At 44.5% G+C, this 26,882-nt stretch overlaps 1 protein-coding gene across 1 annotated transcript in view; it reads right to left on the reverse strand.

Moving 5' to 3' along the window:
- Positions 1-26,882, reverse strand: part of KLB (klotho beta) — a 64,198-nt gene that overhangs the window by 14,527 nt on the left and 22,789 nt on the right. Inside the window, exons 2-3 of the mRNA XM_075333821.1 lie at positions 6,347-6,857; positions 4,474-4,742 (exon numbers count right to left, since the gene is read on the reverse strand). Of these exons, the coding sequence (XP_075189936.1) occupies positions 4,474-4,742; positions 6,347-6,857 (780 nt within the window). The remainder of the gene's footprint in view (positions 1-4,473; positions 4,743-6,346; positions 6,858-26,882) is intronic.

A 26,882-nucleotide genomic window follows, 5' to 3' on the forward strand; every position in this document is an offset into this window, starting at 1 on the left:
GCCACCGACTGCCACACACGTGCTGTTTTTAAATGCAAGCACGGACGCAATAAGAACCTAACTGGTTTTTAGGAGCGACAATTACTGAGAAGTCTGACACTATCAGACACTGCTGACTGACGTGTATTATACACTAGACTTGTGCGTTATATAATAGTTTGTGCAAAACGCGCACCTGTACGCTGCCACCGACTGCCACACACGTGCTGTTTTTAAATGCAAGCACGGACGCAATAAGAACCTAACTGGTTTTTAGGAGCGACAATTACTGAGAAGTCTGACACTATCAGACACTGCTGACTGACGTGTATTATACACTAGACTTGTGCGTTATATAATAGTTTGTGCAAAACGCGCACCTGTACCCTGCCACCGACTGCCACACACGTGCTGTTTTTAAATGCAAGCACGGACGCAATAAGAACCTAACTGGTTTTTAGGAGCGACAATTACTGAGAAGTCTGACACTATCAGACACTGCTGACTGACGTGTATTATACACTAGACTTGTGCGTTATATAATAGTTTGTGCAAAACGCGCACCTGTACGCTGCCACTGACTGCCACACACATGCTGTTTTTAAATGCAAGCACGGACGCAATAAGAACCTAACTGGTTTTTAGGAGCGACAATTACTGAGAAGTCTGACACTATCAGACACTGCTGACTGACGTGTATTATACACTAGACTTGTGCGTTATATAATAGTTTGTGCAAAACGCGCACCTGTACCCTGCCACCGACTGCCACACACGTGCTGTTTTTAAATGCAAGCACGGACACAATAAGAACCTAACTGGTTTTTAGGAGCGACAATTACTGAGAAGTCTGACACTATCAGACACTGCTGACTGACGTGTATTATACACTAGACTTGTGCGTTATATAATAGTTTGTGCAAAACGCGCACCTGTACCCTGCCACCGACTGCCACACACGTGCTGTTTTTAAATGCAAGCACGGACGCAATAAGAACCTAACTGGTTTTTAGGAGCGACAATTACTGAGAAGTCTGACACTATCAGACACTGCTGACTGACGTGTATTATACACTAGACTTGTGCGTTATATAATAGTTTGTGCAAAACGCGCACCTGTACGCTGCCACCGACTGCCACACACGTGCTGTTTTTAAATGCAAGCACGGACGCAATAAGAACCTAACTGGTTTTTAGGAGCGACAATTACTGAGAAGTCTGACACTATCAGACACTGCTGACTGACGTGTATTATACACTAGACTTGTGCGTTATATAATAGTTTGTGCAAAACGCGCACCTGTACCCTGCCACCGACTGCCACACACGTGCTGTTTTTAAATGCAAGCACGGACGCAATAAGAACCTAACTGGTTTTTAGGAGCGACAATTACTGAGAAGTCTGACACTATCAGACACTGCTGACTGACGTGTATTATACACTAGACTTGTGCGTTATATAATAGTTTGTGCAAAACGCGCACCTGTACGCTGCCACCGACTGCCACACACGTGCTGTTTTTAAATGCAAGCACGGACGCAATAAGAACCTAACTGGTTTTTAGGAGCGACAATTACTGAGAAGTCTGACACTATCAGACACTGCTGACTGACGTGTATTATACACTAGACTTGTGCGTTATATAATAGTTTGTGCAAAACGCGCACCTGTACGCTGCCACTGACTGCCACACACGTGCTGTTTTTAAATGCAAGCACGGACGCAATAAGAACCTAACTGGTTTTTAGGAGCGACAATTACTGAGAAGTCTGACACTATCTGGACTGTTTTACACTGTGTACACCAGCCCCAGATATGATGAAGGCTGGTATACGGTCACCACTACCCTGCCTGCCTGCCTGCCTGTATACTGCTACAATAGTCCTGACAAGGACTCTTCTGGTCACTAGCCTGTATTCCGACCTGGCTATACCCTGCCTGTATATAGCAACAATAGTCCTGAGAAGGACTCTGCTCCTGTACTCCGACCTGGCTATACCCTGCCTGCCTGTATACAACTAGAATAGTCCTGAGAAGGACTTCTGGTCACACTGTTTGCAGCCCTGCTCCGGAACTAACTATAAAGGGCCGCAAAGCTTTCCCTGAATCAGCGACACTCTCCCTGCACTGACTGTCTGGATAGTTGTGAGCAGAGCACAGCGCGCCGGCCGATATAAAGGCTCGGTCACGCTGTGCAGGCCGGCCAATCACTGCAATTCCACAACTAACAGGGCTGTGGCATTGCAGTGGTCTGCCAGCCAATCCCTGCATGAGGGCTGGCTCTCAAAAGAGCGCCAACATGCAGAAATGAAGACCACGAGTACAGCACGAGTATCGCGAGATTACTCAGTCCCCGCCGAGCAGCCCGAGTACAGCGATACTCGTGCGAGTACCGAGTAGTGACAAGCATGCTCGCTCATCACTATGCATCAGTAAATTCATGGACATCTATGGTTTGATTCTTTTGTCTGTGTGAATTAGATGGGTTGTTCCCGACATCTGGTGTGAAATTCATGCAAATAGCGGCTTTAGAAATACCTTTACTTAGAAAATTTGTTACGTGTTCAATACTTACTTCACTCACATTTTACACATATATATATATATATATATATATATATATATATATATATATATATATATATATATATTTATATATACAGTATATCTAATATATAAAGCTGAGTGTATGTATGTGTGTGTATGTGTGTGTGTATGTCCGCTAAAGGAATCCGCACCGCAGCATTTACAATCACGAAATTTTGCACAGACATGCCACGTGACCCAGGGAACGTCATAGACTATGTTTTGACAGGAAAATTTAACCCCGCGCTTCACAGTTAAAGGGGCTTTACACGCAACAACATCGCTAACGAGATGTTGTTGGGGTCAAGGAATTCGTGACGCACATCCGGCCTTGTTAGCAACTTCATTGCGAGTGAAACGCACGAATGACCACTAACGATCAAAATTACTCACCATATCGTCGAGAATTGACACGTCGTTCTAATCTCAAATTTCGTTGCTGTTGCAGGACGCAGGTTCTATTGGGCGGCCGATTAGTGACACTGCTGTGACACCGAACGAACCTCCCACGAACAAACGGCCACAGCGACGTCGCTAGGCAGGTAAGTATGTGTGACGGGGACTAACGATGTTGTGCACCAAGGGCAGCAATTTGCCCGTGAAGCACAACCGACGGGGGCGGGTTCTTTCACCAGCGACATCGCTAGCGATGTCACTGTATATAAAGTGGCCTTTACTCTCCAAAAAACCTTCCTATATTAAAGTGAATGGAGCCTGGAACTACTGGTTATTAATAGCAGCTGTGATTGGTTGCTATAGGAACAAAGGACAGTCACAGTATAAGAAGCTTATGTGTGAGGTAATATGATGTCGGTGGAGAGACGGATAGAGAGAGAGACAGAGAGAGACAAAGGGGGAAAGAGGCAGACAGGGAAAGAGACAGACAGAGAAAGACAGATAAAGAGACAGTCAGGGAAAGAGACAGACAGAGAAAGGGACAGATGGTAAAAAAGACAGACAGACAGGGAAAGAGATAGACAGACAGAAAGACAGACTGTGAAAAAGACAGACAGAGACAGACGGGGAAAGAGACAGATGGGGAAGGAGACAGAGAGACTGAGAAAGAGACAGACAGAGACAGATGGGGAAAGAGACAGACGGGGACAGAGACAGGCAGACAGGGACAGGGGCAGGCAGAGACAGGACGATAGGGAAAGAGACAGACAGCAAAAGACACAGACAAAGAGATGGACAAAGACAGACAGGGAAAGAGACAGGAAAAGAGACGGGGAGACAGACGTGGAAAGAGACAGATGGAGAAAGAAACAGAGAGATAGAGACAGATGGGGAAAGAGACAGAGATAGAGAGACAGACAGACACAGAGACACAAAGATAGAGACAGACTGATACAGAGACAGATAGATAGAAACAGACAGACAGAGACATAGACACAAACAGACAAGGAAAGAGACAGACAGATAGACAGAGACACACAGACAGAGACGGGGTGAGAGACAGTGACAGTTACTAACGCCCGGGTACTACAGCTAGTGTATATCTATATATATATATATATATATATATATTTATATATTTATTTATGTGAACTCCTATGGCGCCCAGTATGATAGCAAGAATAATCACACTTCACTTGGCCGAAAGATGCTTTGAGAGATGGTTCTGCCGAATGTCATCTCAGCCGTCTGTGCCATACACAGGAGTGATCATTCAGCTGAGCTGAATTCTATATGAGAAAGCTGCCGACTGACAAGAAAAATGTGATCATCAGTCCAAAATGCACGATCAACGTCTCTCCCGACCATCATTCAACCGGCTCCCCCATACACATCAGAATGTCGGCTGAACGCAGCCATATTGGCAGTTGTGGCTGACAATAGTCTGTGTATGGGGGCCTTAAGACTGTACACATCTCTACTGCCATAATATCATTTCTGATTTTATTTACCTTTAGTACAGAATCTGTTATTCCCCAGGAGAAGTCACAGGGAAACTGTCCATGAATTGATGATTCTGGGGCGCCATCTGGAAAGCCTTTCTTTTGTATGATTTGTTTGAAGTATAATGCAGACGATTTGGGGGTAATTGCGTTGCTCTTGTTGGTGAAATCTACATAGAATAATCCACGTCTTATCTTGTAACCTTCTTGCCATTCAAAGCTGTCCATCAAGGACCAGGCGGTGTAGCCAAAGACCTGAATGCTGTCATATGTAATAGCTGGAATCAATAAAAAAAAATGTTAGTGCTGACTCGCTAAAGGCAATATATTTCATATTGCATTTACATTGACATAGCTCTGTGTATACTTTCAAAAAGACAATGTCATTATTTTTCTGTTATCATAGTTGCCCACTGTACTTCAATTCTTTTCCATTGCCACGCATTCTCCTAAAAGTTACTTTCATTCAGCCTTGATTTGCAGACAACTTTGACAATCTGTCACTCATGTGTGAAGCAGGAAAAGTTACCACTTTTTCATTATTTTTACTTTTAAGACTCTCTTCTTCATTTGCACTATGCTCTTTCCATCACTGGCTCTAGTACGTTTGATGACTTAAAGGGAATCTGTCAGCAGGTTTTTGTTATGTAATCTGAAGTCAGCATGCTGTTGGGGTTAAAGCACAGATTTCAGCAGTGCATTTCTTATCAAGATCCATGCTGTTGTTTATTTGCAATGATTGTTTTAGCACCAGGAGATTATCATTGCTCAGACTAGACTACAGCAGCAGGTGCCTGGTAGTCTGACATGCCCCTTTCTGTGATTAGCAGCTCACTGTCTATAGACATTGTACATAGAGAGCCTTGTGTGGGCGGGGTTAGCTTTCTCAGCTCTGCGTCATGCTAAATTTAAAAACTATGATTGTGTCAGAATTGCTGCCTACAGTAAACTAAGTGGTACATCGTTGGATTCAGGATCTTTTTGCCTACATCATACTGTGCTCAGATGAAAGAACAAAAAACAGCTGACAGATTCCCTTTAAAGGGAACCTTTCCAGGTCAGGAAACACTATTTACCTGCAGGTATAGTGGTAACTGGCAGGGAAATAGCATTTAAATTTTGTTTAAAGTCTCACTAAAACAGCGGCTATATAGAGAGCAAATTACTTTTAATCTTCCTGCACGCACTCGCTTCCGGTCATTGGGGCAGTGCAAGGAGCGGTCACAGTCATCACTCACTATACAGCTAACACAGCTGTAATTTCTCACCGAAACATTGATTGACAGCCTTTTCTGCTCACACACCCCCTTTAAATAATGAGGTCTCCAGTACTATTCTTGCCATCAAAGATTACACCTACAGAACAAAAAGTGACACACCTTATTATAAGTCAATGGGATTCACCAGAATGTATTGAAATCCATTAGAAAATATGGCTATCATAGCTGTCCAGCTGTCATGGCTCTATTATAAGCAGAAGCCTTGGCACTAGTGTGAGCATTAAAGGGTTTGCACCAAGATTTGAAGTTCCCCGTTATATTCAGAATAAGGGATAACTCCTTGATTGTTGCGATTCCCCATGAGAGTGGCGCTCTGATGAGCTCTGATTGAATATAGAGGAGGTTGACCATGCACACTACTGCTCCATTCATTCTCAAAGGGAATGTTGGAATTCAAGTAATTTGGCTAAGCATAGGCACATGACAAGAATGGTGACTCTTCCTCCATGGTGGCTCAAATCCCGAATATTCAGACATGTGCAAAATAAAAACTCGCCCAGAGAATTTATACTCCCATATTATTATGGCATGGTAAAAAAAAAGTTGTGGCAGGTTGTCTTTAATACAATGGATGCCATTGAGGACAATAAATATCTACCTACCCTGCAGGATATCATTGATAAACTTCTTCATGATGTAGACCGTCGTGGTGTCTTCAGTTTGGATGTTGCTGTTTGAGAACCATCCATTTTCCATTATCAGGATTTTGGGATTGTTATATTCCATCTTGATCCAGTTTAACACCCCTCTTAAATGAATTAGAGCACGAACCAACTTGTTGGAATCATTCGATCGCTTGAAGTTATTGGGTCCAAAGGAGAATGCAAAGAAGTCCGCTGTTCCTTTAAGTGAAGCTTTTTCTGACTCCGAAAACTTAGGAAGGATGGAGCCATATTTTCTTTTTAGACTGTCTGGGTAGTCCCCATCGACATGAATAGGTTTTGCAAAGCGTCCAAGTACAGTATCCATCGACTCTTGACACATGTTAATCGTTGATGAGTTAATATGTCTTTTCTCTGGTTCTATCCAGTGGGAGCCCAATGTCACGGACAGGTATCCCTTTTGAGATTGGCGGAAATCAGTGTCATAGGTATGCCAGACCACAGCATGAGCCTAGAATAAAAATGTAGCTTTGTAATTGACACAGCAAATACATGCATTAAAACAGATATATACAGATATTAGGGTGAAGAATATGACAAATCAAGCTAGTCATTCTTTTATTCACTTACTATGATAATTAAAAGTATCAGGTATACAAATTAGCTGTCATCCAAGGGAAAGAAAGTTGTCTTTTAGTTCATTATCAATATGGTGGTATGTTAGCAGTCATGGTGTGATGGTTTTATTTGCCCCTTATATAATGCTATGTTAGCATTGGTTTGTTATACTAGCTTTTGCCTAGTAAAAATATAATGGTATTATTGATAACATACATTATCTGTGGTATTACATACAGTCATGGCCGAAAGTGTTGGCTGCCTCGACATTGTTCCAGAAAATGAAGTTCTGTATTTCACCTATAACATTATTGAAATTACACATTTTTTTGTAATACATGTGTTTATTTTCATCATGTGTAATGGAACAACAGAAAAAACACAGAAAAAAAGGCAAATGGAACATAATTTCACACAAAACACCAAAAGTGCGCCTGACAAAATTGTTGCCACCTTTCCAAAATGGTGGGTAAACAACTTTGTTTCAAGCAAAAATGTATGTGAGTAAGCCAAAATCCTTCTGGGAAAGTGTCTTATGGACAGATTAGACCAAGTTAGAGGTTTTTAGTAAAGCACCTAATTCTACTGTTTATTGTAAACAGAATGAGGCCTACAAAGAAAAAAACACAGTACCTACAGTCAAATATGGTGGAGGTTCAAAGATGTTTTGGGACTGTTGTGCTGCTTCTGCCACTGGTACCTTGACTGTGTGCAAGGCATCATGAAATCTGAAGATTACCAAAGGATACAGTCGCAATCTAGTGCCCAGTGCCAGAATGGGTTTGCGTCCTAGGTGATTAGGTGATGGGTTTTCCAGTAGGACAATGACCTCAAAGATACTTCAAGAAGTCCCTAGAAATAGATCGAAACAAAGAGCAGGAGAGTTCTGAAGTGGATGGTAATGAGTCCAGATCTGAAGCCCATTGAATACCTTTAGAGAGATCTAAAAATTGCTGTTGGGAGAAGGCGCCTTCAAATATGAGAGATTGACCTGGAGCAGTTTATAATAGAGAAGTAGTCAAAAATTTCAGCTGAGAGGTGTAAAACGCTTGTTGATGGTGATAGTAACCGATTGATTCCAGTTATTTATTCCAAATGGTGTGCAAACAAACAATTTTGTCTGGCCCATTTTTGGATTTTTTTCTGAAATTATGTCCAATTTGCTGTTTATTCTTGGGGGGGTGTTTTTGTCCAATACACACAAAGGAAATAAACATGTGTATAACAAAACGTGTAATTGCAATAATTTTCTGAGAGTATTTTCTGGAACAATTTCAAGGGTGGAAAAACTTTTGCTCATGACTGTATTACTGAAGATATCATTTACTACATTATCTGTACTTGGAGTGTTATCACTGTGTGTTATCTGTGGTGTTACATAGTCTGCACGTCCAGTACTTATTTCCATTTTTGGATCCATTTTAGATCATAAATTGGATCCTTTAATTTCTTTTTTTTAACAAGTCTATTGGAAAAAGATTATAACAAGTGCTTTCCAATTTGTACCTGTTTTTACTCCATTTGTAAAGGATCCATTTTTTATCTTTACTACTGGAGCTATTACAAACGAATGATTGCACATGTGAACAGAGACTTATGCGGGCTTTGCACGTTGCGACATCGCAAGCCGATGCTGCGATGACGCACGCGATAGTCCCCGCCCCCGTCGCAAGTGCGATATCTTGTGATAGCTGGCATAGCGAAAATTATCACTACGCCAGCTTCACATGCACTCACCTGCCCTGCGACCGTCGCTCTGGCCGGCGAACCGCCTCCTTCCTAAGGGGGCGGGTCGTGCGGCGTCATAGCGACGTCACACGGCAGGCGGCCAATAGAAGCGAAGGGGCGGAGATGAGCAGGATGTAAACATCCCGCCCACCTCCTTCCTTCCGCATTGTGGCCGGCGGCAGGCAGGAGATGTTCCTCGCTCCTGCGGCTTCATACACAGCAATGTGTGCTGCCGCAGGAGCGAGGAACAACATCGTACCTGTCGCAGCACCGGCATTATGGAAATGTCGGAGCCTGCACCGATGATACGATAACGACGCTTTTGCGCTCGTTAATCGTATCATCTAGGATTTACACACTACGATGTCGAAAGTGACGCCGGATGTGCGTCACTTTCGATTTGACCCCAAAGCTGCCCTTAAGGTAGTTTTACACCACTCGACTTGCGGCTTTAAATGGCCACCAATCGGTAAATCTCTACCTATGGGCGGTCACTTAATAGTCTGTTAACACAGGCAGACTGCACTTAAAGGAGTTTTCTCACAAAGATAATTTTAAAATACATTTTAATCAATAGATCTTGGAATAATAATAATTTCCACAATTGGATGTGTTTATATAAACTGTTCCTGTGGAGAGATAATCTTATATATGTGTCCCTGCTATGTACTGTGTAATGTCCATGTCTGACCGAACAGAGACATGGTCTGATCATACCACAGCTCCTCGGCAGGGGAGGAAGCAAAAGAGTAGAAAAACATTACAGCACAGGATCACAGCTGATTCTTTTTTTGAGGTAAAACATTTTTTGAAATCAGACTGGGAAATGTTTTACCTCATAAAAAGAATCAGCTGTGATCCACCGTTATAATATCTGTATAATCTTTTGCGTCCTCCCCAGACCAGGTGATGTGGTATGATCAGACCATGTGCCTGTACGGTCAGGCACGGCCATTACACAGTACATAGCAGGGACACATATATAGGATTATCTCAGCCCAAGATCATTTTTTTAATCACATCCAGTTGTGGAAAGTATCATAATTCCAAAATCCATTGATTAAAATTAATTTTAAAATTAACTTTGCTCTTGGGAAAACCCCTTTAACAATCTATCATTATAATTGGCAGAGAAGATAACATTTACACAAAAACAATGCTCTGCCAAGGACAAGATCTATTGTGCACCCCTAAGATCACTTCACCTGACGAACAAGAATTTTGCTCATTCATTGTGTGATCTGAAGCCGGTTTAGACGGTAAAATTATCATGAAACAAGTATTCCCAGGAACGCGCATTCATAATAATCTTGCAGTGTAAATGGACCCAAAAGTCTACTACATTTTCTTTGCTGTAGAAATAAAGATTATTGTTGTTATTATTATAAGGTTATCCCTATCCCTGTGTTATCTGACGTGTTACATAGAGGAGCATTGCGGCTTAATAGTCTCCTCACTGGCATGCTGGAATGGTGTGTCAGTCTCCGTAAGGAGAATAGCTTCCCCTTTAGACTACGTCTTAAGCCCGCTTTACACGCTGTAATGTATCTTACAATGTGTCGGCGGGGTCACGTCGTAAGTGATGCACATCCGGCATCGTAAGGTACATTGCAGTATGTGACAGGTACGTGCGATTGCGAATGAACGGTAAAACGTTCATCACATACACATTGTACCTTTCTCTAGCATTGCACGTCAGATTGTTCATCGTACCCGGGGTAGCGCACATCGCAGTGTGTGACACCCCGGAAACGATGAACAGATCTTACCTACGTCCTGCGGCTCCCGGTCCACAATGTGGAAGGAAGGAGGTGGGCGGGATGTTTACGTCCCGCTCATCTCCGCCCCTCCGCTTCTATTGGCTGGCTGCCGCGTGGCGTCAATGTGACGCCGAACGTCCCTCCCACTCCAGGAAGTGGACGTTCGCCGCCCACATCGAGGTCGTATGGACGGGTAAGTACGTGTGACGGGGGTTAATCGTTTGTGCGGCACATTCAACAAATTGAACGTGCCACACATACGATGGGGGTGTTGCAAATCGCATACGATATCGTATGCGAAATTGCAACATGTAAAGCAGGCTTTAGCCTCTCATACAGCCAGATCAGATCTCATACTTTGCACTGATGAGGGACAATCATCCCGAAACACTGTGTCTGCAAACTGAGGTTCTAATCTGGCATCAATCCTAATTCATACAACAAGACTCATTGGAGGGTCATTTTTGACTTCTTGGATTGCTACCTTCAATAGGTGGCACCAGGGGGTGTGGCCTGCTTGCTAATGGCACCGGTCACCTAGCTGCTGAGCTCCAGCCACCTCGACTCTCAACCGGCTCACTGCGGCTCACCAGTGGCACCAATCTCTCTGCACACGGGGGGAAAGTGCTGCGGAGGTACCCAGGAACGTGGCATGCCAAGGGGAAAGTCCCAGATGAAGCCGTCCCCGGCGAAAGTTACAGACTTCTTCTCCAGCACGGGAAGAGGGAAAATGGCAGCAGCATCCTCCTCCACAGCTTCCTCACGCTCATCCAGGAGGGGATCCACAGCAGGCCCAGACTTGGACACAGACACTGCAGATATACCGCTTACCAAAGGTACCATGCAGAAACTGCTCAGTGCCCTCCGCTCATCACTGCAGCAGGATTGGAAAGATATGGTGGCTGAGCTGAGGGGAGATATCACTGCCATAGGCAGTCGCACAGCACACATTGAAACTAAAATGCAGGAGCTGACAAAGTCACACAATAGCCTCATTGATGCCAATGCAGCACTGGAGGAACAAGTGCAAAAGCTCCATACCAAGGTCTTGGATTTAGAGGACAGGTCCCGCAGAAACAACATAAGAATCAGAGGAATTCCAGAGGCCATACCAGACAAGGGGCTGCAGAGCTTTCTAGGCTCCTTGCTGCAGGAGCTGCTCCCAGACCTGTCTGCAACTGATTTCCTGGTGGACAGAATACACAGAGTCCCTAAGCCTAAATCCCTCAGTGCTGATGCCCCCCGGGACACTTTGGCTCGCCTGCACTTTTACAAGACCAAAGAAGCCCTGCTGCAAGCCCTGAGAAGGAGGCCGCCTCTGTCTGAGCAATTCCGGCACCTGTCCATTTTTCCGGATCTGTCTGCAGGAACCCTGGCAAAAAGGAGGGAATTTGCCCCTTATACCAAAATTCTCAGGGATGAAGCTATATCCTATAGATGGGGTTTCCCTGTAAAGATCCTGCTTTTCCGTGCAGGAAACACCCACGTCTGCCATTCCCCACAACAGTTGGCAAAGCTCCTATCCTCATGGAACATGGCAAATCTCCCGGCCAGATCTCCAAGAGCCACAGGATCATCCCAAAGGGATAAAGTTAATGAAGATTGGTCCGTCGCGTGAGTTATGTGATATGTCTGAGTCGCGGCTGAGACTTAGTTGCTACTTTTAAGGTCCGCTGGTTCTGTTCAACCAGGACCCTGAGCCCCCATGGCGGTACATTTCCACCATACCGCAGGCCCGCTTTTTGGGCTTTTTTCTATGTGGACTGATGCTCCCTACATCAGTAATGTTAGTGATGTTAATGTTGTCAGTGTTACCTCTTTCCTGCCTAACCTTCCTTTCTCCCCCCGCAGCTCTAGGCAAGAGACTTTTTTTCATGTACAATGGTACTGAACTGTATGTCTATAAATGTTAGGGGCCTGAACTCGCCGGCCAAGAGATCCATGTTTTGGCGGGAAGTGGTTAAATCCAAATGTGACGTGATTTGTGGTCAAGAGTCTCATCTCCTCCAAGGGGACTCGCACAGGTTAAATAATGCTAAATTTCCTTTCATACTGCTGGCTTGTGGGAAAAAAAAAAAAGGCTGGAGTATTCATTTGTGTAAAAAATACTGTTGCGTTCACACTACATTCCCAACATTTAGACCCTGAAGGTAGATACGCCATTATTAATTGCTCCATAAATGGATCTAAGTATACTATTGCAACCCTTTACGCCCCCAACTCTGGTCAGATCAGCTTTCTGCGGAGGTTTCTTTCCAAGCTTTCATCCGTTACAGAGGGTAAGCAAATAATCTGCGGGGATTTTAACATGTTAATGTCCAGCACTCTGGATTGCTCCAATACTGCTGTAAAGAGGAAGGAAATGAGCACAATAATTTCAGAAAGGCATCTCCATGATATATGGAGATACCAACATGCAAATGAGAGGGACTACACATTCTTCTCACCTCGGTTCACCTCATACAGCAGATTGGACTACTTTCTGGTTGAAAGCTCACTTATTTTGGATTGCTCAGATTCAAAAATTGGACTTATAGCTTGGTCGGACCATGCCCCCATATACCTGACAGTCCAGGAGCAAAGCCGCACGCCCGTTTTTACCCGGTGGCGCATGAATGACTCCCTCCTGGCCTGTAGACAACTCTCTGAGGAGTTGCAGGCCGACCTCGCAGAGTTTTTTAAATTTAATGACAACAAGGAGGTGACAGAGGAAACGCTATGGTCTGCACACAAGGCCTTTATTAGGGGGTCATTCATCAAAATTGCCACTAGGGAGAAAAGGAGGCGTCAGGCAACTTCCAAAGCTCTACTGTCCCACATAGCGCTTTTAGAAGCCCACAATAAATCTGCCCCAAACATGTCAACATCTGACGAACTCAGGAAACTAAGAACACAGCTCCGCCAATTGCTGATGGTAGACTATGAGAAAAATTTAAGATCCCTCAAACAGCGGTACTATATGATGGGTGACAGGGCGGGTGCCTTACTAGCCAGGAGGGTTAAAAAACGAGAAATGCAAAACAAAATTGAATACCTCGTGACGGGTTCTAATGCCACAATACGCAACCCAACGGAAATAGCCAATGCATTCGCTGATTTTTATCAGTCTCTCTACAACCTTAAAAATGACCCTAATGCCCCAAAGCCTACCCAATCGGCAATTAATTCCTTCTTAAACAATATTAATCTTCCTCGGTTATCTACAGTACATCTAGAGCAACTAAATTCCCCTTTCTCCCTGGAAGAGGTTCGCCAGGCGGTGATCACAGCCAAAAGAAATTCAGCTCCAGGCCCAGACGGCCTCACTAACTCCTATTATAGGCAATTCACTGAAACCCTGTCTCCTTTCCTCCTGAGACTTTTCTCCTCTTGGCGAGCCACAGCAGATATTTCACCAAATAATCTAGAGGCCATTATAACTACCCTGCCAAAGCCAGGAAAACCCCCTACATCACCAGGAAACTTCAGGCCAATATCCCTCCTAAACTGCGACTTAAAATTGTACGCCAAAATAATCTCAGCTAGAATACATAAAGTCCTTCCATCACTGATTTCCCCGGATCAAGTGGGGTTTGTGGCGGGGAGGCAGGCGAAAGATGGGACGAGACGTATGCTGGACCTGATTGCGGTGGCTGAGGGGAGGAAAATCCCCAGTGTATTCCTGTCCTTGGACGCAGAGAAGGCGTTTGACAGGGTGCACTGGGGATATCTGAAATCTGTACTGGCCAAGTTTGGATTTGAAGGCCCCATACTTACCGCCATAATGGCACTATACTCTAACCCTAACGCCAAAGTTCTGGCATCCGGATTTATATCTCGGAGTTTTGAATTATCCAATGGGACACGCCAGGGGTGTCCGCTCTCCCCTATCATCTATGCCCTTGCTATAGAGCCTCTGGCGCAGACTATCCGTGAATGCCCTCGGATCTCGGGGATTCGAGTGGGGAGTACAAACCATGTGATTAGTCTATATGCGGATGATGTGATTTTATCCTGCACTAATGTAGAGGTGTCCCTAAAACACGTAATGGAGATCCTGTCCTCCTTCGCTCAAGTCTCGTATTACAAGCTTAATATTACCAAGTCCTTAATTTTTCCGCTCTTCCTGCCCGCCTCAACTAGAGCCACTCTTTCTCATCTTTACCCTTTCAAATGGGAAGACGAGGGTATCCCCTACCTGGGTATTATACTGGCCCCGCTACACTCCGTGATCCGGAAAAATCTGCTGACCCTGCACACCTCACTGGATAGAGAACTTACTCGCCTTTCTCTTCTCCCGCTCTCTTGGGTGGCGAGAATGCAGACCTTTAAAATGATCTGCCTCCCAAAAATTATCTACTTACTTCGGTGCCTGCCCCTAACAATTCCGCAACGGTATCTCACCAAAATTCATTCGCTAATGAGTAAATTTATATGGGCTGGGAAAAAACCTAGAATAGCCCTGAGATGCATGCATGCCCCGTTAAGTGGTGGAGGAATGGGTATTCCTAATATTCTAACATACCACAGAGCCGCTATCCTGGAACCGGCTCGAGATTGGTGGAGGAATGATTCAGACTTAAGATGGTTACAGATTGAGTACACCTGGGCACAGGTCCACTCCCCTAAACAATTCATAGACTCCCTGCTCCTAACCCCTTCGCCCCCCGGCGATCTTCTACCCACCACAGCAGCTCTAAAGAAAGCTTGGTCCTTGTGGAGCAAGCCAGTGTCACATGCTTTAGGTCCCAGCATTCCCCTTAGATCGCTAGAAGCCTTCATTCCGAACTTGAATCTTGCCGCCTGGACACGTGGAGGTCCAATCACCCTAGCAGATCTCTATAGAGAAGGCGTCCTACTCCCGTACTCAGAAATGTGTGATAAATTTAACCTTCCCCGACACAGTCTATTCCAGTTTTTTCAAATACGTCACTTTCTTCAGTCCGCTCCTCATCTCCCGGCTCCCACGACAGCTGACCACGCCTCAATTAAAAAATTCTTTCAAAATAGCAAAATCAAAGGCCTTTCATATATCCATAATATGCTAAACTCCCCACAACCGGACAAACAATTGCCGTATATGCTCAAATGGGAAAAAGATCTAGCTTCTCCGCTTCCGCCGCAAGAATGGTTCGCGGCCTCAAAATGGATCCACAAGTTCTCTTCTTGTCTCAATCATATAGAGCAATTAAAAAAGGTTCATCTGAGGTGGTACAACTCCCCTACTAAACTGGCTTCTTTTTCCCCACATGTGTCACCACTGTGCTGGAGGGGCTGCAACCACAGGGGCGCCTTATGTCATATGTGGTGGTTTTGCCCTAAGTTATCTAACTTCTGGCAGGAGGTGTTCAATCTAATCCATGAGGTTACTAGTCTCCGCCTTTCTCCAAACCCAACCTTAGCGGTGCTACACATTGGCTTAGATGGGATCCCGGATCTTTTAAAAAACATCATTTCTCACATTCTCATAGCTGGCAGGTACTGTGTGGCATACAAGTGGAGGTCGGTGAGCCCCCCTACAAAAAGAGATCTAATTGAGAGGATCAACCTACACTGGCTATACGAAACCAACTTGGCCCCCAACCTAGAGAAGAGAACGGTGAGACTTAAACAATGGCACCCGTGGGCCACTTCCCTTTATGCAACGGCCCTCCCCCAGATACCGACACCTACACCATAAATAAATTGATTATGCCTAAGAATGTCTTGTAGAGCTGCTTCCCCCACCCCCTCTCTTTCCCCCCTCCCTCCCTGCTCCTATGTTCAGGTTGTTGTTGTAAGGGGTATTTAATGTCCCAGATTGATATTCTGATAATGGCTCGAGGCTATTCCACCTCTTGCTACTCAATGCTCCTGTTCTTGATGTTGTTGTATGAGAAGTTTGTATTTTTCTGAAAACTCAATAAAAACCTTTATGATAAAAAAAAAAAAAAATAGGTGGCACCAGAGATTGTCTTCTTCCTCCCTGAAGAGACAATTTGAATAGGACTGTGGTGACATCTAAAATATTTGTAGAAATAGGAATGTGGCTTTCAAGGGACGCTATCAGTATGGAATGATTGTTCAAACCATGTACAGGTGCTCGGTGCATCATGACATACGGTATGAGTGCACCTTCCTACTTGCTTGGTTTCCCACCTGCTTGTTTTCCCCTTATTGTTTTCCTCTTATATATACTTATTTGAACTTTTTAGATTTTCTGTACATTTGAGTACACTTTCCTACTTGCTTATTTTCCCACCTGCTTGTTTTCCCCATATATATATTTATTTGAACTTTTTAGATTTTCTGTAAATTTCACCTGAAACCCAAATATCCCTAACTTTTTGTGAGTAATGTATTTATTTTTTTGCATACATTTTAGCGCTTACAGTGTTGCTGCAATGATGGATCTATACAACAATTATCTTCTATACAGCCGTGTGCATGTTATCTACCTGATACAAGTCTATATACAGACAATTGGTGTATATTTGCATAACTTTTTAATTATGAATCTAAATGAGTCATGTATTGTAAAAGAGAAATAACAGCCAAAATATTTTGCAAAAATGTCACCATGATACAGCATTATGATAAATCTGTTTTTTATTGTTCCAAGGAAAAAAAAACATATCTCACTAGGCTTAATTAAGGAAGTAGATTACCTTCCGTGCTGGTTATTAGAAGCGGATTATCAGCAAACCGCTGTGATGCTTTAACGAATGGAACAAAAAAAGATTTTGACTTAATTTTGCATTGTTACATTACTTATGTTATAAAACTTCGGAGATTAGAATCACATGATTTAATAATGTAATGTACTGGTGAGGAAGGTATTTCTGTAAGAGGCTTATATCTATTAATACTGTATCCTGATGACAGAATAAGTCGTCACTGATTAGCAATGCATAATCGTATGACAACACCTATAGAACTTTATTGAGCCAGTATGACTCCTCAGATGCATTCATGCCCCTTAGAAGTATTGTATCCGAGGGAGAGCGCTATATGAACGCCCAATATAGAGATCGTCCTGTATAATGGCGCAATGTTAAGTTTTTCGGTTGCCATATGCATCAGTTTCCATGGCTGATTTCCTGATCATTTCAATCATACTTGTGATTTATAAATATATATATGTATATATATATATATATATATATATATATATATATATATATATATATATATATATACACACACACACACACACCGAATATGTACAATTCCAATTACAAAAAAGTTGGGCCGCAGTTTAAAATGTAAACAAAACAAGAATGCAATGATTTGGAAAATCTCTTAGGCCCCTTTCACACATCAGTTTTTTGCCATCAGTCACAATCTGACGAATTTTGAAAAAAACGGATCCGGCGACTGATGCTGCTCGATCCGTTTTTTTCTCATCGACTTGTATTAGCGACGGATTGCAATGGATGGCCTCACGTTTCATCCATCGTTCGACGTATCCGTCGAACATTGTTTGTCCGTTAGACACAGACAACGGAAAAAGTAACGTTTTTTGTCTACGTTGAAAAAACGGACAGTGACGGATCCGTAGCCGTCCGTTGTTTGGTAGAATGGAAGCCTATGGGCGCAGGATTCGTCGTAATCCGTCAAATGACGGAATTCGACGACGGATTTCATTTTTTTAAACTGAACATGGTTCAATTATTATATAGCCCCCAGCTAGTCGGATCTGTTGAAAAACGGATCCGTCGCATTAGTTTTGCCACAATCTGCGATGGATCCGTCGAGACAACGGATTGTGACTGACGGCAAAAAACTGATGTGTGAAAGGGGCCTTACTGCCTTATTTTATTCAACACAAAACATAGATCAGGAGGTGAAAATTGTGACATTTTCCATTTCATTTAAAAAATTAATTCATATAAACATTGATGTATATGTACTGTATTCTGCAGCACTTTACATTTCAGAGGGTACTCATACAGATAATAAAGACATAAAAGAGTATACATATAATTTAACAGATACTAAAAGGAGTGAGGACCCTCTACAGAAGAAGAGCTTGGGTGATGAATCGGCTGACTGCAGTCCAAGCCTTTAACCAATAGAAAACATTTGGGGCATTGTGAAAAGAAAAATCTGGCAAAAACCCCAGACTAAGGAACAGTTAGGATTAGTGTTGGACATATCCGAACTGTAAAGTTCGGGGCATGTACTGGACTTCTCTAAAAATAAAGTAAAAAAAGGTAAAAGAACGCAAAATAAAGATTAAAACAGGAGAATTATACTTACTGAGTCTCCAGCATAGCTGTCACACTGTTTCCGGGTCCGCTCATTAACTCTAATGCATATTCACTGCTTCCCCCGCCCACCCTCGGTGACAGAATTTGTGATTTGTTGCAATCAGACTGCCAGCGTCTGTGATTGGTTGTTGAATGTAAAAATAAATAAATAATTGACACAGGATCCATCTTATATTGATACCTAGCACAAGTAAAGCAGACAGCTACAGGCTGCAGCCTCCAGCTGCGTGTGTTATCTTGGCTGTGTATCAAAATACAAGGGACCCCATGAGGCTTTTTTTTACTATTTACAAAAATAATTTAAAAAAAACATATTTGGGTTTAAGTCCGGTCCCGAACCAGACTTTTTTTTTTTTTTAAGTCCAGCCGGACCCACCGAACCCAGATACCTGTAGGTTTGCCCATCTCTAGTTATAATCCTACATCAAGCAAAAATGGGACCTCCCTGACCCAAAACTCCAGCAATTGGTCTCCTCACTTCAAAGATGTTAACTGACTGTTGTAAAAAGAAGAGGGGGTGCTACACAATGATAAACATGGTCGTGTCCCAACTTTTTGAGATGTGTTGCTGCCATCAATTTCTAAGTAAGTTTTAATTTTCAATTGAAATAGAACAATGTCCAATGTTCACCTTCTGGTCTGTGGTCTACGTTCTGTTGTGAATTAAATATGGTTAAGAGACTTCCAAATAATTGTATTCTGTTCTCTTAATATTTCCCGACTTTTATAGAAATGGGGTTGCAGAAAACTAGACCTGGACCACAAATAGAAATATAATACATTGATCTACTGCGGCTGAGCTACATTTTTCAAAATTAACATTCTTAGTCAACTTTTTATCAAAATGGAAAACCCCTTTGCCATGTCATGGCAAATTCTAATTAAGTGGGTCAATATGCTAAAGGGAATCTTTTAGATCATTCCAATTCCCCTCAACCAGTTTACTACTGCAAAGTCTATGAGAATCTAAGCAATATTTCTGTACCTATAGAAGCAATATGAAAATGAGGCCGGAAGTGCTCCGGTCAGGTGGGAACACTTCTACCCGCCTCGAGTGCAAGCTCCAATCTTTGTCTAAGGGCAGAGTCACACATGCGTATGACTCGCACGAGTGCAATGTGAGAAAATCTCGCATTGCACTCGGGTCCTATTTAAGATAATGCTGCAGCTCAGATCTGCGAGTTTTTTCTCAGCCATAAACAGATTGTCTGTGAAAGCCGTGTCACTCACACCCATACAAGTATATGGGTGTAAGAAAAACATCAGACTTCACTCGGATGTCATTCAAGTGCAGTGCAATATATGCACAGGCTGAGAATGGAGGAGATGGGGGGATTAGTCCTTCCCTCTCCTCTGCAGCTGTGATGCAATCTCAGGATCGGGTCAGAGTCGCATGTCACTCGGACCATGCTCGCAACAGAGCCTAAGCCGAGGGTTTTTAGCATATCGCATCCGATGCTCTCGAATTAGAAACGATACGCAAGTGTGACTCTGCCCTAACTCTGCCCTCCACACAGTGATCGACATGCTGCAACAGTCAGTGGCGTCACTTGAAACTCATGGGACCCAAAAAAAAATCTCAAACAGGGCCCCCACTATTACAGATCTGTGATAGTATTGGTCTTTTCATATAGGTCAACGTGATCTTTTGGCCCCCTTAGTCTCCTGGACCTGGATGCCACCGCAACTCCTGGCAGCAGTAAAACAGTGAATCACCCTGTGGACGAAGGAGATAGGATGAGTGCGGAAGCAGTGGAAGTGCTCCATTCTGATCACAGCACTTGAAGCCTCATTAAGTTGATTTCTCGACAATACACTATACACGGTAATTGAATCGGTTTGGGGAGCCGAATGAATGGATGGAATACCTATAAGTGTAGTGTACCGGCCCACGGCTAGGCCGGCTGCCGAGCCCCTCTGATCCGTGCTCGTCGGTGGGTGGCTCGAGCTCTTCCACGGACCCGGGGGTCACGTCGCTTTGCAAGGGGGTTGGCGCTACACGCAGGGACTTCGGTGTGGAGATCCATGGCCGGAGTCGCGGTGGTTTGTAGGGGATTTAAGTTTGTGACGCCACCCACGGGTTGTGGTGAATGGATGGACACCACCGCTGCCGTTGACTAGACTCCCGGGGACGGTGTTGCGCAGCTTGGTGTTGACCCCCTCTGTGGGTAGGGGGTGATGGTCCCGGGGGCCCGAGGGAGGAGCCGAGGCGAGGGGATGGATGCGTGCTGGGTGCTAGTGCGGTGCGGTGCGCCACCCGAAGGCGCTGGTGTACTTACTATGATACAACACACTGGAGTCTCTTGTAAACCAAACGGGATGATGAACGGTGCCCGCAGCCGGCTGCAGCTTCCACTTAACAGGTTGGTGGTTTCCGCCTTTCTCCTGCACCTCTTTAGCGTAGACGTTATGACTCCTATGCTTAAGCAACGGTAGTCCGCTCCCTGGTTTGCTGTATGTCGTGAGAGCCCTGTTTGCCCACAGACTCTGGCCCCTTGGTTCTCTATGCCTTGGCGGTGGCTTTACCCTAATTGTCGGGCTGTTGTCTTCAGTCGGGTCTTGTGTGGGAAAGGTCCTAAAGTCCAGTCCTCAATCAGTTGATTCGACTTAGCCTAGTTGTTTCTGGGCCTCGTACTGGGTCTGAGTACCCCTCCTGGTGCTCCGGTTTCCAATCGGTTCCCCGGTTCGGTACCGGCGGGCCACCGACTGACCCCGGTCCCTACGGTTCCACCAGCTGTAATCCCAGCTCCTGCAGGCGGCCACCACGATCTGCCTCTTTGCCAAAGGTGCCTGGGCTCCAACCCAGACACCAAGTATAGTCTTTGGCAGGCCTGAGCACAGGTCTGCCCTTGAACTTGACTCTCCTCACTCTCTGTCAAAGCTTATCTCACGACTCACTGTTTTCCCGCCTCCGGGCCTGTGAACTCCTCGGTGGGTGGAGCCAACCGCATGGGTGGACATCAAACCCGGAGGGAGGTGGCAAAGGTTTGCAGTTTGGCTGCTGTCACCTTTCTAAGGGGAGGGGGTGTGTGTGTGCATGGGACTACCTGGGACGACCTGACTAGTCCAGGGCGTCACAGTAGCACTGCATGTTATTGGGTAACTTGAACGGATCCACCTGAAAGGGCAGTCCTACATCCGTGGTGGCCACCATTCAGTGCTACACTTAAGAGCACAAGGACCAAGGGTCACCATGATGTGGCAGTCAGCTTATATACATTGATCAAATTGTTTACTAAGAACTTCATGTTCAATTTCAAATAATTTTGCTTAGCTACGGAAGATCAATGTACAATATTTGAACAAGCGATCCATATCATGTTTTTCGAAACTTTTTATTATGAACCCCAGCTCTTGTTCTGTGCTGTCTAGCTGTTTTGCATAATAAAAAAGCAAAGCCAAGTTTCTTATCTAGCATAAGTAACGAGGATTCCAATAAGTAGATTTTGTTTTGAACAGCGAAGAGAATGTAAAAGGAAAAAGTAAATGCGACATATACAGCTCTACTGACAACCGTATCATTTCTTTATCAAAGCTAAATGTTTACCTTCCTGAAAGGTCCCGGATCTCTTGCGCCATTACTAGCATTACAGCTGACATTTTCCCTGCTGTAAATACACTGGTTCGGCCAATTAGTTTTATGGTTTATTTAAAACCATGGACACGTGTATTACACACTGATCATGTGTGAGAAAAAAGATACATGAAAAAAAAGTCATCCAAAATTTTCAGACCCCTTCGGCAATATTATGTCATAGCATAAGTGACCATTACAATACAATAGATTTAATTAAGAATTCGGTAACCTTTATTCTGACATCTTCATGGTAGAGGACAAATCAAATGACCCCTTTTTTACTGGTAATTGTATGACTGCGGTCTATTTGCTTTTTTAAATATCAAGTAATGTGAATACATTTCTCCTGTGCATAGACACTGTGGATAACATAACATGGAATTGTGGTTCTGCAGGAGCAGATCGCGAAAATGGGTTCCTACAAATGCTCTCTTCCTGATAATCAGGTAGTGAAAATAGGCTGACAATCACCAGACGAATAAGTTTACTTAAAAATCATCTCTCTCGGCAGCACATTGTCATGTACGGTATATACAGAACGTGGTGCCGATAAGTAACAATAAAAGCGGGAGAGCCAGCATTGCTTGAGAATGGCATGTGTGGCACCCCTGAGGCTTCAGTCGCCACAGGGTATTTGCAACTCACTTAAGGTGCAGTAATCATCCCGGGTAAGGAAGACGTTAATCGCTGGTGTTTCTCACATTCACAAACCACACACAGGTGCTTTCCCACTGGGCTTGACCTAGGGTGGACAGGGTGTGGCCATCACGAGGCATGGGACTTTCCCGGTCGCTAGGACAACCGCCTGGGGGGGCAGGCACCACTTGGGGGAAAGGAAGGAGCAACTTCACACATAGTCAGTTATCCCCGCACACAGCTCAGGGTAAGCAGCACAGTCAGGACCTCGGTCCAGGCATTTTACCTCACACTTCTGGGAGCACCACAAGACCCGTGGCTTGGAACAAGCAGCTCAGCCCGGACTCTCAGGGGATTCCAGGGTCTGCGGAGAGTGCAGGAAACACCCTCAGCCCATTCCATATTCCATACTCTGGATTGGAGGGACCCCGACCAGAAAGGACACACAGTGGGAAACCTCCAAATTATCCTGGATCGACTGGGGCCCATCACAGCAGAAACCGGCACTCCGAGGGTGGCTATCAGACAGTGAGTAAAGACCTTGAACTGCAACCACTGTGTCAGCCCGTCCTTGCCGGCACCCTCGCCCCACGCTTCGGCACCAACGGCCACTATCACCACCATCATCCTCCCCTGGGGCCTGGCTCTACCTGTGGGGAGCCGAACCATCTGAGCTGTGACACCATACGCCCCAGAGGACAGCACACCCGCAGCGGCGGCTAATACCTGGCCACACACCACAGGTGGCGTCATGAGACAACTACTCCCAACATCCTCAACCCCTTCATCCTCATCATCCCAACATCCATCCCTTTTATTGAGACTGACAGGGTCACGAAACCAGGCAGGGCCACCCGTGACATCCCTTGACCCTCACTGGTCCGGTGACGAGTATTCCCAAGACCCTGTGGGACCCGTCACATGCAACAAATAAAAAGTGTAAATTGACAAATTATTCCAACTGTACTATAATGCAAAATGAGATTTTTAGCAAACAATTAATCAATTTTTTGAGCCATCCCTGCCATTTCACAGCAAATCTCAATAGGGGGGTCCTACTCTATATTTTATTATTCATTGTGCCATGTGACATCCTAATTACATTAAAAGTAAAACCATATTGAAGCAACACATATACCTGTGACATCTCAGAACCGCTTCCATGTTGCAAAGACATACAGTACAGACCAAAAGTTTGGACACACCTTCTCATCTCCAGAACAACTATTAAGAGGAGACTTTGCGCAGCAGGCCTTCATGGTAAAATAGCTGCTAAGAAACCACTGCTAAGGACTGGCAACAAGCAGAAGAGACTTATTTGGGCTAAAGAACACAAGGAATGGACATTAGACCAGTGGAAATTTGTGCTTTGGTCTGATGAGTCCAAATTTGAGATCTTTGGATCCAACCACCGTGTCTTTGTAGAAAAGGTGAACGGATGGACTCTACATGCCTGGTTCCCACCATGAAGCATGGAGGAGGAGAGGAGGAGGTGTGATGGTGTGGGGGTGCTTTGCTGGTGACACTGTTGGGGATTTATTCAAAATTGAAGGCATACAGAACCAGCATGCCTACCACAGCATCTTGCTGCGGCATGCTATTCCAACCGGTTTGCGTTTAGTTGGACTATCATTTATTTTTCAACAGGACAATGACCCCAAACACACCTCCAGGCTGTGTAAGGGCTATTTGACTAAGAAGGAGAGTGATGGGGTGCTAAACCAGATGACCTGGTCTCCACAGTCACCAGACCTGAACCCAATCGAGATGGTTTGGGGTGAGCTGGACCGCAGAGTGAAGGCAAAAGGGCCAACAAGTGCTAAGCATCTCTGTGAACTCCTTCAAGACTGTTGGAAGACCATTTCCGGTGACTACCTCTTGAAGCTCATCAAGAGAATGCCAAGAGTGTGCAAAGCAGTAATGAAAGCAAAAGGTGGCTACTTTGAAGAACCTAGAATATAAGACATATTTACAGTTAGTTCACAGTTTTTTAAGTATTTCATTCCAAATGTTTTAAGTCATAGTTTTGATGCCTTCAATGTGAATCTACAATTTTTAGAGTCATGAAAATAAAGAAAACTCTTTGAATGAGAAGGTGTGTCCAAATGTTTGGTCTGTACTGTATATATATATATATATATATATATATATATATATATATATATATATATATATATATATATATATATATGTGTGTGTGTGTGTGTGTTGCTTTAATATGGTTCTGCTTCTAATGTAATTAGGAGGCCGCAAGGCACAATGAAAATATAAAATATAAAGTAGGACCCCCTATTGAGATTTGCTGTGACGTGGCAGGGGTGGCTCAAAAAATTGATCAATTGTTTGCTAAAAATCTCATTTTGCATTATAGTACAATTGGAATAATTTGTCAATTTACACTTTTTATTTGTTGCATGTGACGGGTCCCACAGGGTCTTGGGAATTCTCGTCACCGGACCAGTGAGGGTCAAGGGATGTACACTTTTTATTTGTTGCATGCCATTCTTAAGCAGTGCTGGCTCCCCTCTTCACATAGTGATCATGGTCAGTTTATCCAAACAGGATATTAAATGACGGCCATCTTGTAACCGATTAGTGGTCATTTTCAGCCTGAAATCGCGCGTGAGATGTAAACCCCGCTAAAATTCACTCAGTGCCTCAGGGTCATGTTCCTAGAAAGGAAAGGCCATCTTATGGTAGCCCACTAACAAACATCTAGCTACAGAGAAAATGATGTATGGATCTGATAGATGTCAGCCTGGAAGGTATGCTGGTCAGGAAAATAAAGAGCAAAGAAAATGTGACATCTTATCTCTCTGGTCAACTCTGGCAAAATTAACTTCAGTGGGACACACATTGTAAATTCTTAAAACCCTGCTTGTTATCTGCACTTTGTTCCTGCTACTAATTACAATGAAAAACACACTTTCTTAAGATAAGAAAGTAAAAAACTGCAGCTATGGGTCCCTTCACACTTAGCGATGCAGCAGCGATCCGACCAGCGATCTCACCTGGTCAGGATCGCTGCTGCATCGCTACATGGTCGCTGGTGAGCTGTCAAACAGGCAGATCTCACCAGCGACCAGTGAACAGCCCCCAGCCAGCAGCGACGTGCAAGCGACGCTGCGCTTGCACGGAGCCGCCGTCTGGAAGCTGCGGAGACTGGTAACTAAGGTAAACATCGGGTATGGTTACCCGATGTTTACATTAGTTACCAGTGTGAGCAGGGAGCAGGGAGCCGCGCACACTGAGCGCTGGCTCCTTGCTCTCCTAGCTACAGTACACATCGGGTTAATTAACCCGATGTGTAATGCAGCTACATGTGCAGAGAGCAGGGAGCCGCGCACACTGAGCGCTGGCTCCTTGCTCTCCTAGCTACAGTACACATCGGGTTAATTAACCCGATGTGTAATGCAGCTACATGTGCAGAGAGCAGGGAGCCGCGCACACTGAGCGCTGGCTCCTTGCTCTCCTAGCTACAGTACACATCGGGTTAATTAACCCGATGTGTAATGCAGCTACATGTGCAGAGAGCAGGGAGCCGCGCACACTGAGCGCTGGCTCCTTGCTCTCCTAGCTACAGTACACATCGGGTTAATTAACCCGATGTGTAATGCAGCTACATGTGCAGAGAGCAGGGAGCCGCGCACACTGAGCGCTGGCTCCTTGCTCTCCTAGCTGCTGTACACATCGGGTTAATTAACCCGATGTGTACAGCAGCTACATGTGCAGAGAGCCGGAGCCGGCAGCACAGGCAGCGTGAGAGCTGCAGAGGCTGGTAACTAAGGTAAATATCGGGTAACCACCTTGGTTACCCGATGTTTATCTTGGATACAGCTTACCTCAGCTGTCAGACGCCGGCTCCTGCTCCCTGCTCGCTTCATTTGTCGCTCTCTTGCTGTCACACACAGCGATCTGTGTGTCACAGCAGGAGAGCGGCTTTGAAGAAAACGAACCAGGGCTGTGTGTAACGAGCAGCGATCTCG

The sequence above is a fragment of the Anomaloglossus baeobatrachus genome, chromosome 1 (genome assembly GCF_048569485.1).
Source record: "Anomaloglossus baeobatrachus isolate aAnoBae1 chromosome 1, aAnoBae1.hap1, whole genome shotgun sequence".
Lineage (NCBI taxonomy): Eukaryota > Metazoa > Chordata > Amphibia > Anura > Aromobatidae > Anomaloglossus > Anomaloglossus baeobatrachus.